Source organism: Helicoverpa zea, chromosome 27 (assembly GCF_022581195.2).
Source record: "Helicoverpa zea isolate HzStark_Cry1AcR chromosome 27, ilHelZeax1.1, whole genome shotgun sequence".
NCBI classification, from domain to species: Eukaryota; Metazoa; Arthropoda; class Insecta; order Lepidoptera; family Noctuidae; genus Helicoverpa; species Helicoverpa zea.
Window position 1 is genome coordinate 1,858,202 of NC_061478.1, and position 13,161 is coordinate 1,871,362.

General features: G+C 37.2%; 3 protein-coding genes across 3 annotated transcripts; 1 reads left to right on the plus strand and 2 right to left on the minus strand.

Annotated features, from left to right (window-relative positions):
- Window positions 1-4,156: 4,156 nt before the first annotated feature.
- LOC124643457 (histone H3-like) lies at window positions 4,157-4,578 on the minus strand. The gene has a single exon (XM_047182445.1). The coding sequence runs from the start codon at window positions 4,565-4,567 to the stop codon at window positions 4,157-4,159; it is 411 nt and encodes a 136-aa protein (XP_047038401.1). The 5' UTR covers window positions 4,568-4,578.
- A 4,437-nt stretch (window positions 4,579-9,015) lies between these two features.
- LOC124643458 (histone H4) lies at window positions 9,016-9,485 on the minus strand. Its single transcript, XM_047182446.1, has one exon. The coding sequence runs from the start codon at window positions 9,408-9,410 to the stop codon at window positions 9,099-9,101; it is 312 nt and encodes a 103-aa protein (XP_047038402.1). The 5' UTR covers window positions 9,411-9,485; the 3' UTR covers window positions 9,016-9,098.
- Window positions 9,486-11,883: 2,398 nt separating this feature from the next.
- Window positions 11,884-12,538, plus strand: LOC124643406 (histone H2B-like). The gene has a single exon (XM_047182395.1). The coding sequence runs from the start codon at window positions 12,021-12,023 to the stop codon at window positions 12,420-12,422; it is 402 nt and encodes a 133-aa protein (XP_047038351.1). The 5' UTR covers window positions 11,884-12,020; the 3' UTR covers window positions 12,423-12,538.
- Window positions 12,539-13,161: the final 623 nt, after the last annotated feature.

The window sequence follows — 13,161 nt, forward strand, 5'->3', positions numbered from 1 at the left end:
AGTTTTACTACTTAAAAAGAAACAACAATCAAAATAAGCAATTCTCAAAAATCGGTTCATGAGATTCGGATGTACAAAAAAGTTACATGCACAAAAAAAAAAACATTTTTTTTTATATATAAGTATTAGCAGCTTTCTTTTGGTAGCACCCACGTCCTGAATTCGTATCCGGATAAAATATAGCCTACGGGTCGTCAGAAGCCAGTAAGTCTGACACCAGTCTAACCAAGGGGTATCGGGTTGCCCGGGTAACTGGGTTGAGGAGGTCAGATAGGCAGTCGCTTCTTGTAAAGCACTGGTACTCAGCTGAATCCGGTTAGACTGGAAGCCGACCCCAACATGATTGGGAAAAGGCTCGGAGGATGGATATGTCGCTGCTTCAATTCAAAACTACCATATATAAAAATTACACTTTTTTACAGAGGAGCTCATTTACAGACTTACGATTGCATTTTTGCGATAAAAATACTTTTGTATTTTTTTTATTTGTGGTACTTTTGAATTGAAGCAGCGATGTATTAGCAGCTTTCTTTTGGTAGCACCCACGTCCTGAATCCGTATCCGGATAAAATTTAGCCTACATTACTCGGGTATAGGGTAGCTTCCAAAAAGTCAAAGGATTTTCCAAATCGGTTCGTAGTTTCGGAGCCACAAAAAAACAATCAAAAATCCGTGATCAAGCATCAAATCAAATCCTGAATTTGCATAAAACATGGTAGGTGACAAGAAGTTCAATAAAATATGTGTACAGCATGTTTTGCCGTGGCATACAGCGAGCAAAACCATATTAAATTATGAATTAAACATTATAGTACGTAGTAACTATTATATAATCTGTGATTATAGGTAAATTATAATCAAATTGGTATTAAGTAATTAAAAGAAAATGGCAGTGCAGCCAGCCTTTTGGGTACACTGCCGGGTGACAGCGATGAGGATCAGTTTTTCGACGCCCTTTGTTACTTTTATCTTTTTTATATGTAAATATAGATTTAGTTTATTTTAAAATATAATGTACAGATTTTGAGGTAAATAAAATATTTATATGTATAAGAAAATTAAATCTCAAATTAATTAGACATTAAAATCAATGAAAGCAAAGCAACTATTTGACTATTTGACGACCTCGATGGCGCAATGGTCATCATGCCGGACCGCCCCGAACCTGAGGTCCCGGGTTCGATTCCCGGTTCGGTCGACATTTGTGTGATGAGCATGCTTGTTGGCCGTGGTCTGGGTGTTATGATATGTATTTATAAATATGTATATATGTAGCTATAGGTATGTAGTTTATCAGTTGTGTTTAGCACCCATAACACAAGTTAATAAATAACTTACCATGGGGCTAACCGACCGTGTGTGAAAAAGGTGTCCCGACATTATAAAAAAAAAAAAAAAAAAGCTATCACATTTAATGACTACTAGCTTGTGCCAGCGGTTTCACCCGTATCCCATGGGAACTCCTCCTTCCTCGATAATTGGGCTAAGTATCTAAATCAAATAATTTGTATTTTCAGGCTGCATCGGCCCGTAGCAAGGTGGACAGACGACCTTGTGAAGGTCGCCGGAAGACGCTGGATGCAGGTCGCCTCCAACAGGTATCTGTGGAGATATAAGGGGGAGGCCTATGTTCAGCAGTGGACGTCCTATGGCTGAGATGATGATCGGCCCGTAGATATATGAATCCGAAAGACTAACATACATAATTATATTTTACCAAATTGTTAGCAAGGTATATAAAAAACTTAAAACTATGTTAGTAGCAACGTAGTAGTTAGTAAGTACTTCACTAGTACTAACTATGTCACTGTGCTAATTTAATACTTACTGAAATATTTTTTCAAATCGGACCAGGGGCCCGATTCTCCTAATTTTACTTAAGCAACATACGATTCACATTCGACTGCGATCCAATCCCGACTCGATTACGATTGAAGCGTATGTGGCATTCCGCTATTTTTTCTTTGAAATAAACGTTTTTATCCTTTTCTGTCATTCATAATGAATCATTCTGTCTGCAAATGATTTACGATTGCAATATGATTGTAGAGAAAACTACCGTACCTATATACCAAAATCACCAAAATAGCAGAACAATCGCACACCAATCAAATGTCAATCGAATACGATTGGCCTTTTATTAGTAGAAGAATGCCCGATATGGTTAAAACTGCTATTGCGATCATTATTGCGATTCGTTTTCTATTCGATTTTGACATTATTAACTTAGGAGAATCGGGCCCCAGTAGTGCCTGAGTAATCGCACGTTCAAGCAAACAAACAAACTCTTCCGCTCTGTAACATCAAAAAATACAATATCTATGTATGTAAGTAATACAAAAAAGTCGTGTTAGTTACACATTTTATAACACAAGAATGGCTGAACCGTTTAAGGTTATTTTAGAGGGGAGGTATAGCTTAGGACATAGGATAGTTTTTGTCACTATCCGGGACGCGAGTGAAACCGTGGGCAAAACTAGGTAAATGCAGTCTTGGTGGCCTATTGTGTAATGAATCAACCTCATCGGTAAGTATGTGGGTGCCCGATTCCAGGTCAAGCAAGTACCTACCAATGCAATTTTTACAAGTTCGTATGTACTTTTGAAAGTACATCATGGATTATACTTGAAACTTGTACTATAAGGTCTGAAATCACCAACACGCATTGTGTAAGTGTGGTGACTAACGCCCAATCCTTCTCTGTGTGAGAGGAATGCTATGTCCAGCAGTGGGACGATAAAAAGGATTTAGGTAAATGATTTATTTTATTTAGTAAGTACAGTAACAACTATAAGGTACAAGTTAAGGCATTCAACACAGTTACGTTACCAAACAGTACATAAATCTGAAGTAAAATTATTCCTGTACACAACATTCAATAATTAATTTGCTTCATTATGATGTCCTCCTAGCCAATTATCGGCTTCGGCGGCTGTTCTCATGTAAGGAGATTAGCCAACTGCGCAGGACATATTATAGTGCACGAGCATTTGCGCAGACACAGGTGCACTCACTATTCCTTAACTCTCATAGCCCGATGGCGCAGGACCAACATTTACGTGCTCTCCGATGCACGGGTGTATCAATCACCAGCATCCAGGCTCCGGGCTGCTTTGTAATTTGCTTCATTATAGACAGTAGGTAAAGTTGAATTAATATGGAAAAGCGTTTGATGAATTATCATATTAGTGTAATCTGAACTTTGCCACTATACTAACCATAGGTAATAACTACCAGCCAGCTCAAAAGTGTTTAATAAATAAGGTAACATCACCTTTAGATAATAAGCCATTAACGGAAAAAAAGTTTTGGTTAAAAAAAAAAAAACTAAAAAAAAAAACACGCTAGTCATGTATTGTCATCAGAACTCAGAGCGTGTGCAAAATTTCATCCTAATCGAAGACCGGGAAGTGGGTCAAATTAAGATTCCAAGATTTTCTTACATACATAGTTACAAGTGAAGCTAATATAAACGTGTGAAATAGTTACAAGTGACGCTAATAAGCGTGTTAAAAATAATACATACATGGTTTGTTGTGTATTTCATTACTCACCTTGCCAGTAATTATTCGAGCCGTGTTCACTGCGACATGTTTCAAATTTTCAATAACCGTAGGTCACCGATAACATAAACGTCAGTTTTACATAAAACAACTGTTTACTTCGAAAATTAAACTTAAAAATTCATAGTAAACAGATGTTTTAAGAAAACTGATGGTTTGTCCAGGGACCTATAAGCTCATGTTCGAGCAACCAAGTTACCAGTGTGTATCATGGCAATTTATCATCACCATGGTTAGACGTAGCCGACCCAACAATTGGGTCAAGCCACCCAAATATTGTACGTTTAGACATCCACCGTGAGAAACAGAACATTTGCAGCCCTGAAAAGGGCTTTGTCAATCTTTCCTAAAACTAAACGTCACTTGTAGCTTCAACTGCAACTTGTTTGTACAGTATTATGTATTTTTTTCCTTGGAATAAGTCTAACCTAAACTAAACTAAAACTAAACTTCAACTACAACTAGTTTGTACAGTATTTTGTATTTTTTTCCTTGGAATAAGTCTAACCTAAGTCTACCAATTAAACCTAACCTAACCTAGAAAAGACGACACAAAACGGCACAAAACACCGAAAAATGAGACGAAAAAAACTTCAAGCTCTCTCGCCACGGACTCTTCTAGCCAACTGGATATCTTTCGGCATGATGGTGACCCGCTTGGCGTGTATCGCACACAAATTCGTGTCCTCAAACAGGCCTACTAGGTACGCTTCACTAGCTTCCTGTAACGCCATGACCGCAGAGCTCTGGAACCGGAGATCCGTCTTGAAGTCTTGAGCTATCTCTCGAACAAGACGTTGAAACGGCAGCTTTCTGATGAGAAGTTCCGTACTCTTCTGGTAGCGTCGGATTTCTCGCAAAGCTACAGTCCCCGGTCTGTATCTATGCGGTTTCTTCACTCCGCCGGTTGCTGGAGCACTCTTTCTTGCCGCTTTGGTGGCTAACTGCTTCCTTGGGGCTTTCCCCCCGGTGGACTTTCGAGCTGTTTGTTTCGTTCGTGCCATTTTTAGGAGTCAAACACTTAATGAACACTGAAGCCTAAGCGATGTGTTCACGCCTTTTATACTCTGGTCGGCGCGTTATCGGTAAACTTGAGGGTATTCTGCAAAAGATTTTATTCGGTTTTGTGTTAAGATTACCTTCGTTTTTAATTTTTTCGCTGTGGAATTTTCCGTTGTTTGTTAGGAATATGAAGTTTGTTCTATAGTTAGTTATGCATATACATCCACAATACTTAGCATGCCTTTCTTGAGTTAGTTTTAATGGTGCATGGAAAATTAAAAATCAAGATTATAATGTGTTGTCTGTCTATATTACCTTTAGTAAACTTAATTATTAAAAAAATCGAAGAATTACATACAGTAATAAGTTTGTTACAAGCAGAATAATTGTATAGTTTTAACTATTATTATACTTAGACGTAATGCTATGTTTTTTAATAATTTACAGCCTTACTTATAAACGTGAATTAAATAATAAGTAATTCTTAAGGGGTGTTTAAGAAAATTCTTACCTATAAACGTTGCTTAAGCATGTCTTAACTAACAATTAAGCACTACTTAAGGGTTTAAGTAGTGATTAGTTAAAATGTTGCTTAGAAGGTGATTAGAGACTTTTATAAGGGGGTTAGTTTTTAAATAGTGTTTAGTTCTTAGCTATCGTATTAGGATAAGTCCTGTAAAGATAGTACCGATAAGATGTTTTTTTTTTAATTAATAAAATTATAAAGGGGTATGAATGTAGGAGGTAATCTTTGGAACCGTTATTCGGATTTCCAAAATTCTTTCACTGATAGATAGCTACAATGTTCCTGGATGCCATAGGCTATATTTTATCCCGGTACGGGCAGTAATTCCCACGAGACGCGGGTGAAACCGCGGGAAAACGGCCAGCGTTCTAATATTTTTGGGGTTGATACTTAACAGAAATTTTAAATTCACTGCTTGAAAATTATCATTAAAAGTATTTAAATATGTTGAAATGTAGTTATAATTTTCTTTATCCACCGTTAAAACCTGCCAAGTACAAGTACTATCCATGAAAAAATAATGTTTTTTGTATGGGAGCCAACTAAGACATTTACTTACTTCTGGTTTTCAGAATATTATTTTTATTTCAATTTATTTAGGTGGTACGTGTACCTATTAACATTGTAGGTGTTAATTTGATCATGTAAAATAAATAAATATGGTACCATTTGGACGGCTTAAAAAATTGTATCTATTTATTTATTTATTTATTTATTTGTGTAGAATATAGGTACAACAATAATGGTCTTAGCTTAAAAAATATAGTTCCAGTACATTCTGCCTGTTGGCATACAAATGTTCTTACAATTATAGATAAGAGAATTCTTACAATTCTAGAGTACCTAGATACTTACAATTAAAATGAGACAATTATAGATTAGAGAAATCTTAAAATTCTGAAGTGGATACTTACAATTAAAAATAAGATCATGAAAACTAAATTATAATAACTGAGAAGAACAATAGGTTACAAGTCATAATTTAAAAAATCTGTAACGAATGTAATAACATTTCTTAGTTAGCAGCGCGGACAGGAGGTTTTTAAATTTTCTCAGGGGCTGATCTTTTATGGAATTCGGTAACTTGTTAAATACAGTAGGTGCCATACCAATAATGTTTTTCCTAGCCAATGTAGTGTTATACTGGCCTTTGTTCAATAGATTCCTATATTTTGATCGCATGGCTGTAGTTCGTGTTCTCGTGTTACTGTAGGAAACAAATCGGTGTTAGTTTTAACGAAAATAGCTACTTCTAAAATGTAAAGGCAAGGAAAAGTTAAGATATTGTGTGTCTTGAAGATAGGGATGCAGCTGTCTGTTACCTTAAGATTAAAAATCGCCCTTATGCACCGTTTTTGACATTTAAATACAGCCTCTCTTTCAGAGCAATTGCCCCAAAATACCACACCAAACCTTAGGATAGAAACCACCAAACCGTGATAAGCTATCAGTAATGTTTCAATGTTCGCTTTTTTTGACAAATTGTAAAGAATATAGGTACGCAGTAGTACTCAATTTTTTACAAATTTCATCAGCTTGTGGTTTCCATGTTAATTGACTGTCCACTATTATACCCAGAAATTTTGCTATGTTAGTGCTATCAATGATTTGACCGTTATAGTTAATGTTTAGGTTTAAAGGATGAATTCTTTGATAAAAGTGCATAATATTTGTTTTGCTGAGATTTATCACAAGATTATTTTTGTTGAGCCAATTAATTATTAATTTAAGTGAATTATTTATTTCATCTTCATATATTTCTCTATTGACACATTCTATTAGGACCGTACTATCGTCGGCAAATAACACGCAAGGGTAGCTGATGTTGCGGGGAAGATCATTTATATACAGCAAAAATAATAATGGCCCTAGAACGCTGCCTTGCGGCACGCCATATTTAATTTCCCTAGGATGAGATAAGTATTTGATTTCTCTTTTGGATTTGACGCATACATTCGATATTTCGGTATATTGAATACGTCCGCTTAGGTATGATTTTATCAGGCTTAAGGCCGCGTTTCCATTGACGCGGAGCTGGGCGGAGAGGGGCGGAGAAGAGCGGTGAAAAGTGGTCAGTGTTTCCACTGAAGCGGAGCTGGGCGGAGAGGGGCGGAGAGGAGCGCAGCTAGGCGGAGAAGAGCGATGAAGATTTTGAATGCACCTAGTGACGTAACGAAGACAACTGACACACGGCACGCGAGTCACGCACCGCCCCGCTCCGCACCGCTCCGTACCGCCCCGCTGTCCTCCGCTCTGCACCCCAATGCTCGCTGTCCTCCGCACTGCACCGCCTCGATGTATGAATATTCGCTCAGCTCTGCTCCACCCCGCTCGTACTGTTTCATTGTCATTGGTCAATTTGTGCACCGCTAAGCTCCTCTCCGCCCCGCTCCGCGTCAATGGAAACGCGGCCTAAGGCATTCCCTCTTATACCGATATACCCTCTTATAACAATATTCAATACCTAAGTTTTCAGAACCTATTTGTTTTCATAGCGGCAAAAGAAATACAAAATCTGGACTTAGATAGTCCAGATTTTGCTAACACAGTTTGGTCAGGTAGTCTGGTAATATAAGTTCATAGGTATATCACTAAACTTGACTGTTTTATAACCATACTAGCTTTTGCCCGCAACTTCGTTCGCGTGGAATAGTGACTACCAGCAGATTTTTGATTTGACCAATAGATGGCGCTATATGTCCGGAATAATTTTATTTTTATTTTTTTTTGTAATAAAAACTATCCTATGTCCTTTCTCAAGTTTCAAACTATGTCTGTACCAAATTTCACACAAATCGGTTCAGTAGTTTAGGCGTGAAGAAAAGACAGACAGACAGACAGACAGAAAGACAGACAGACAGACAGACAGAGTTACTATCGCATTTATAATATTAGTTTGGATTCCTAGTGAGATAGTACTAAAGAATCGCCTTAGTATAACTATGTTACGGTATATCCCTGGGGATATAACTGTAGGAAATATAGTTTTGTATAAGGTGTACCTAAGTATAGAATGTGATTTACCAACGAAAAAAAAATTGTTTACATTGTCAGCGTAACAAAAAAAATAAAACCAACTTCCAAAAACACTAAAAAGCAATAATTTGTGTTTTTGGGTGCACTTTATTTTTTTGTAAAAAGTTTTTTATTTTTAGCTTTTCAGTGATAAGAATAGTTGTCACTATCCGCATAACTGGAAAGTTCTCATCAATACGAATAATACAAGCCCAAACACGAGGAAATATTTGGTTGCCGAGATCCTTCGACCTTCTCTGGTCTCCATCATCAGGTCAGTTCCAAACCTTCACTGTTGCAAAGGTCTCGTCAATAGGAATAATATAAGCCCAAACACGAAAAAGTTTACATATTCAGTTGTCGAGTTCCCTCGACCTTCACTGGTATCCATCATCAGGTCAGCTCAAAACCTTCACTGTTGAATAGTGCATCAGGCAAACTCCTGAGTGTCAAGTTTTCACCCTAGGTATTCCTACAATTTTCGAAAGTTGCCCTCGATTATTCAGGCTTGCCATCATCACATCCTGACCTGATAATGAATGGGACCACCTCGGAAGTATACGCTATCAAACAAAAAAAGAATCGTCAAAATCGATTAATAAATGGCTGAGGAATCTCGTAACAAACATACAAAAAAAAATACGGTCGAATTGAGAACCTCCACTTTTTGGGAAGTCGGTTAAAAATAGATGTGGTGAGTGGTAACTGATTTTTCCTGAAGTCTAATACCAGTCTAAGTAGTTACCAAGGGGATTGCCTAGGTAATTGGATTGCTTGTAAAACACTGGTACTCAGCTACATGCTGTTAGACTGGAAGCCGACCCTAACATACTGGGGAAAAGGCTAGGGTAGGCTGATGATGACGAATTGAGAGTTTTACGTTTTAGACATCCATAAAGAAACAAAAAAATTGCGGCCCTGAAAAGGGCCTTGTCAAAATTGAAATATCCCTAACTAAAGCAATTTGTAATCATTAGCATAATTACACCAATTTAGCCTCCGAAACCATAAAGAGTCCTTCCTTGTCTCTTCAAAGCATAGACAACGTCCATAGCTGTCACAGTCTTTCTTTTCGCGTGCTCGGTGTAGGTCACGGCATCTCGGATGACATTTTCTAGGAAAACCTTTAAAACGCCACGAGTTTCTTCGTAAATTAATCCGGATATTCTTTTAACGCCTCCCCTTCTGGCCAATCTTCTGATGGCTGGCTTCGTGATACCCTGGATGTTGTCTCGAAGAACTTTCCTGTGACGTTTGGCACCCCCTTTTCCTAAACCTTTCCCGCCTTTTCCGCGACCTGTCATGTTGACGTTTGACTTTTTTTTAAAGACGTGTATGCAACGATGGTAAAATGAGGAATGCGATGTGAGGTCGTGCGCGAAGAGTATTTATACCATCGGCTCGCGAAAAAGTTAGTTTAATGACGGTGTCTTAAAAAATATTGAATGCTTTATTTTTTTTTAGGATACCCTTCACATTCCAATTACCTATTAAACGTTTTTTTCTTCGATGTAGATAAACTGTCTAATATTCCTCTAAATACATGAAAAAAGTTATGAATAGGTACTTACGTTTAGGGGCTACTTATGAATATTATTTCTATAGAGTTGTTTAGCTAAGCACAGGGCTATTTAACCGAAATGCAAATGCATTTTGACTTCAAATGTATGTATTTTAGACATAATGGGGTTATTTTTGTGCAATTTCTTGCATTTTCCTGCGGTTTGAAATTTCTCCCGAGCTAACTTCTAACCAATGATAAAATGTATACTAACATAATAAAGAAGAAACATTTTTTTTTTGTTTATTTTGCTCCAAAACTACTGAACCGTCTACTGAGTGAAGTGAGTCTTCCCGAGTAACATAGGCTATATTTTATCCCAAGTAGTTCACCTGGGACGCGGGTGACATTGTAATCAGCTAGCAATACATGAGCTACATAGACTCAAAGAAAATCAATTATCAGGGCAAAGCACCTTTCATCGTCATCCTCCAGAGTGCTTAGTGCGAGTTTTCGTGAATTTTTTTACGGATTCACATGAGAGCGCGTATACTAAGATTTGTATGCAGTGTTGCCAACTTAGTGGATTTTCCACTAATACTGGTGGTTTAAGTCCCCTATTTAGTGGCGAAATGTTGAAAGTACTGCGGGTCAAGTAGCGAAATGTAAGTTTTGTGGTACAACTTTAAGGAGTTACTATGGAGATTTGAAGTCTCACGGAATGTCAAAAAAGCATCTACAAAACAAAAAGGTGAACGACTACTATATAATTATATTAAGTACTCATTCATTGGTCAAATGCGTAACTAAACAATTTGTGAAACTACTACGCCGATTATAATTTGTGAAGGATTCGGATCGGGTCGGATGAATTGCTAAACAGATGTAATGCTTTGTCTGTTTTAATTTTCTATCGTTGCCGAGTTACATCTTTGGATGATTAAATTGTTTTAGGTTACAATAAAATATAAACAATATTTTTTTAGTGGTGAATTTGGTGATTTTAAGTGTGGGATAAATTTTTGTTAGTGGTTTTCTGGTGGTTTTAAAAGTTGACTCTGGTGGTAAGCTTCTACAACTGTTGGCAACACTGTTTGTATGGAACAAAAACAGGTTCCAATTTTTGACACTAGGTGGAGCTGTTTTTGTTCCATACAAATCTTAGTATACGCGCTCTCATGTGAGTCCGTAAAAAAATTCACGAAAACTCGCACTAAGCACTCTGACCTTATCCTATTATTACTTTTAACCTGTGGCTATAAAAAAAAAACATTTATTCAAACTTGGCTGCAAACAGCACTTTTTGAACGTCAGGAATTTACAAAAGACGGCCCCCAAAACGCCCATCCTTCACCACTTCCTATGTGTTTTTGCTGAGAAGAAGAAGTTAAGTTAATTAAGCTATTTGTAAAGATTGGTAAAATTAAAGATAGTTACAGTAGGCTGACAATAATGATAGGCACTTGTGAGAGGACGTCAGGTAGAGAAATATAGAAGAAGACCTGCAGCGCCAACACCAAATAAAATTAAGATAGCTGCGAAATGAAATCAGTAACCCGCATTGAGCAAGCGTGGTGATTAATGCTCAATCCTTCTCCGTGTGAGGAGGCCGCAGCCCAGCAGTGAGACGATGAAAAGGCTGAAACAGTAACAGCTGCAAAATGATGATGATGATGGAAATAGGACGCGTAGATTGTGCGGAAAATATTCACTGTCTAATTTTTATTACGGTCATTAGGTACTTCATATTCATAAAAGTTTGTAAGTTCTTGCCATCCAACGTGGCAGTGCAGCCAGCCTTTTGGGTACACTGCCGGGTGACAGCGATGAGGATCAATTTTTCGACGCCCTTTATTCTTTTTAAGTTTTCTTTTTTGTGTAAATATAGATTTAGTTTATTTTAAAATATAATGTACAGCTTTTGAGGTAAATAGAACCTATTTATCAAGTTTGGTTTATTAACTCTCGTTTGCACTGTAAATGAAATTCAAATATTATATTTTTGTCTTGTTTTATATTGTCCTTTTTAAATAATGTAGTTCGCCGATATACCTAATGCATGTGGTGTTAGCCTGTAAGTAATTGTTGCACTTATTTAATTGTTTGCCATTGTTATTGTAATGGTGTAAACAATTGTTGGCAAACCTAAATAAATAAATAAATTTAAATAAAACTTGTTATATAAAAAAATCTACAATATATTAAAGTTAAGTCACAACCGCAAAACAAGTATAAACTTGTTGAATACCATTATCATGCACGCTCGTTAGTGATTCACGACTACTCGCAAAGCTCGACCACCCACTACTTGAGCCCAGCTCAAATCTACTTAAGCGCGACAAAACTAGCGGCCCGCACGACTTTAGAAATCTGGACTTACAAAACATTACATATAACATTATAACACGACAAAATGGCACCAGTAAAAGGACCGAAAAAACTCCTAAAATCAATGGAGAAACCGATCGACAAACCCATTTCAAAATCGAAGAAGATGAAGAAGAAAAATTACCAGAGTTTCTCCATATATCTCTACAAGCTACTACGGGCCGTCGCGAAAGAAAACTTAGGAATATCAAGGAAGTCTATGCTGATAATGAATAATTTTGTGAACGACATGCTGGAGAAGATTGCTGAGGAAGCAGGAAGGTTAGTGGCTCACAGTAAGAAGACGACTATGAGTAGCAGAGAAATTCAGGCAGCTGTGAAATTAGTCATACCTGGAGAATTATCAACTCACGCGAATATTGAAGCTATGAAGGCCATTAGTATGTACCATAAGAGCCACGAAAGGGATGCCGCAGCGAAAATTTAAGATTTAGAAGTTCTAAGATAGATTTTAAGGTTTTAGGGACTAATAAGTGTTAGAATTGTAATGATAGGATGTTAAATAATGTTGATTATGAATAAATAAATGATTTTGAAATTTTTGATTTGTTGTTTTATTTCAATTATAATATAAATGTTACTTTAAAGCAATTCTGGGTTCGATTCCCAGAACGATCTGTCTAGGAAGGTGGTTGATAACCTACAATAATTTCTTACGATTGCTAAGGGTACTTAGCTAGTTATGGAATTTATTTTCCATATTGCGTAGGTAGGTCAAATATACCATTAGTTATCTTCTATATGGCTTCGGTACCTGTCATAATATCATTCCGATTCCTCCTTTATCACATTTTATTTGTCACACGTGTGTAAGTCGTGGTGGTCTAGTCTAGTGGGTAAAGAACCAACCTCTCGAGTATGAGGGTGTGTTTTCGATTCCAGGTTAGGCAAGTACCAATGCAAGTTTTCTAAGTTTGTATGTAGGTACTTTGTTAGTATATCTTGGACACCAATGGCTGATAAAAAGGTGAAGGAAAAACATCTTGAGGAAACCTGGACTATAAAGTCTGAAATCACCAACCCGCATTGAGCAAGCGTGGTGATTAATGCTCAATCCTTCGCCGTGTGAGAGGAAGCCGCAGCCCAGCAGTGGGACGATACAAAAGGCTGCATTAACAGTATTTGTTACACACATCATGAATGTGTTCCCTTTCCATACCCTCTTA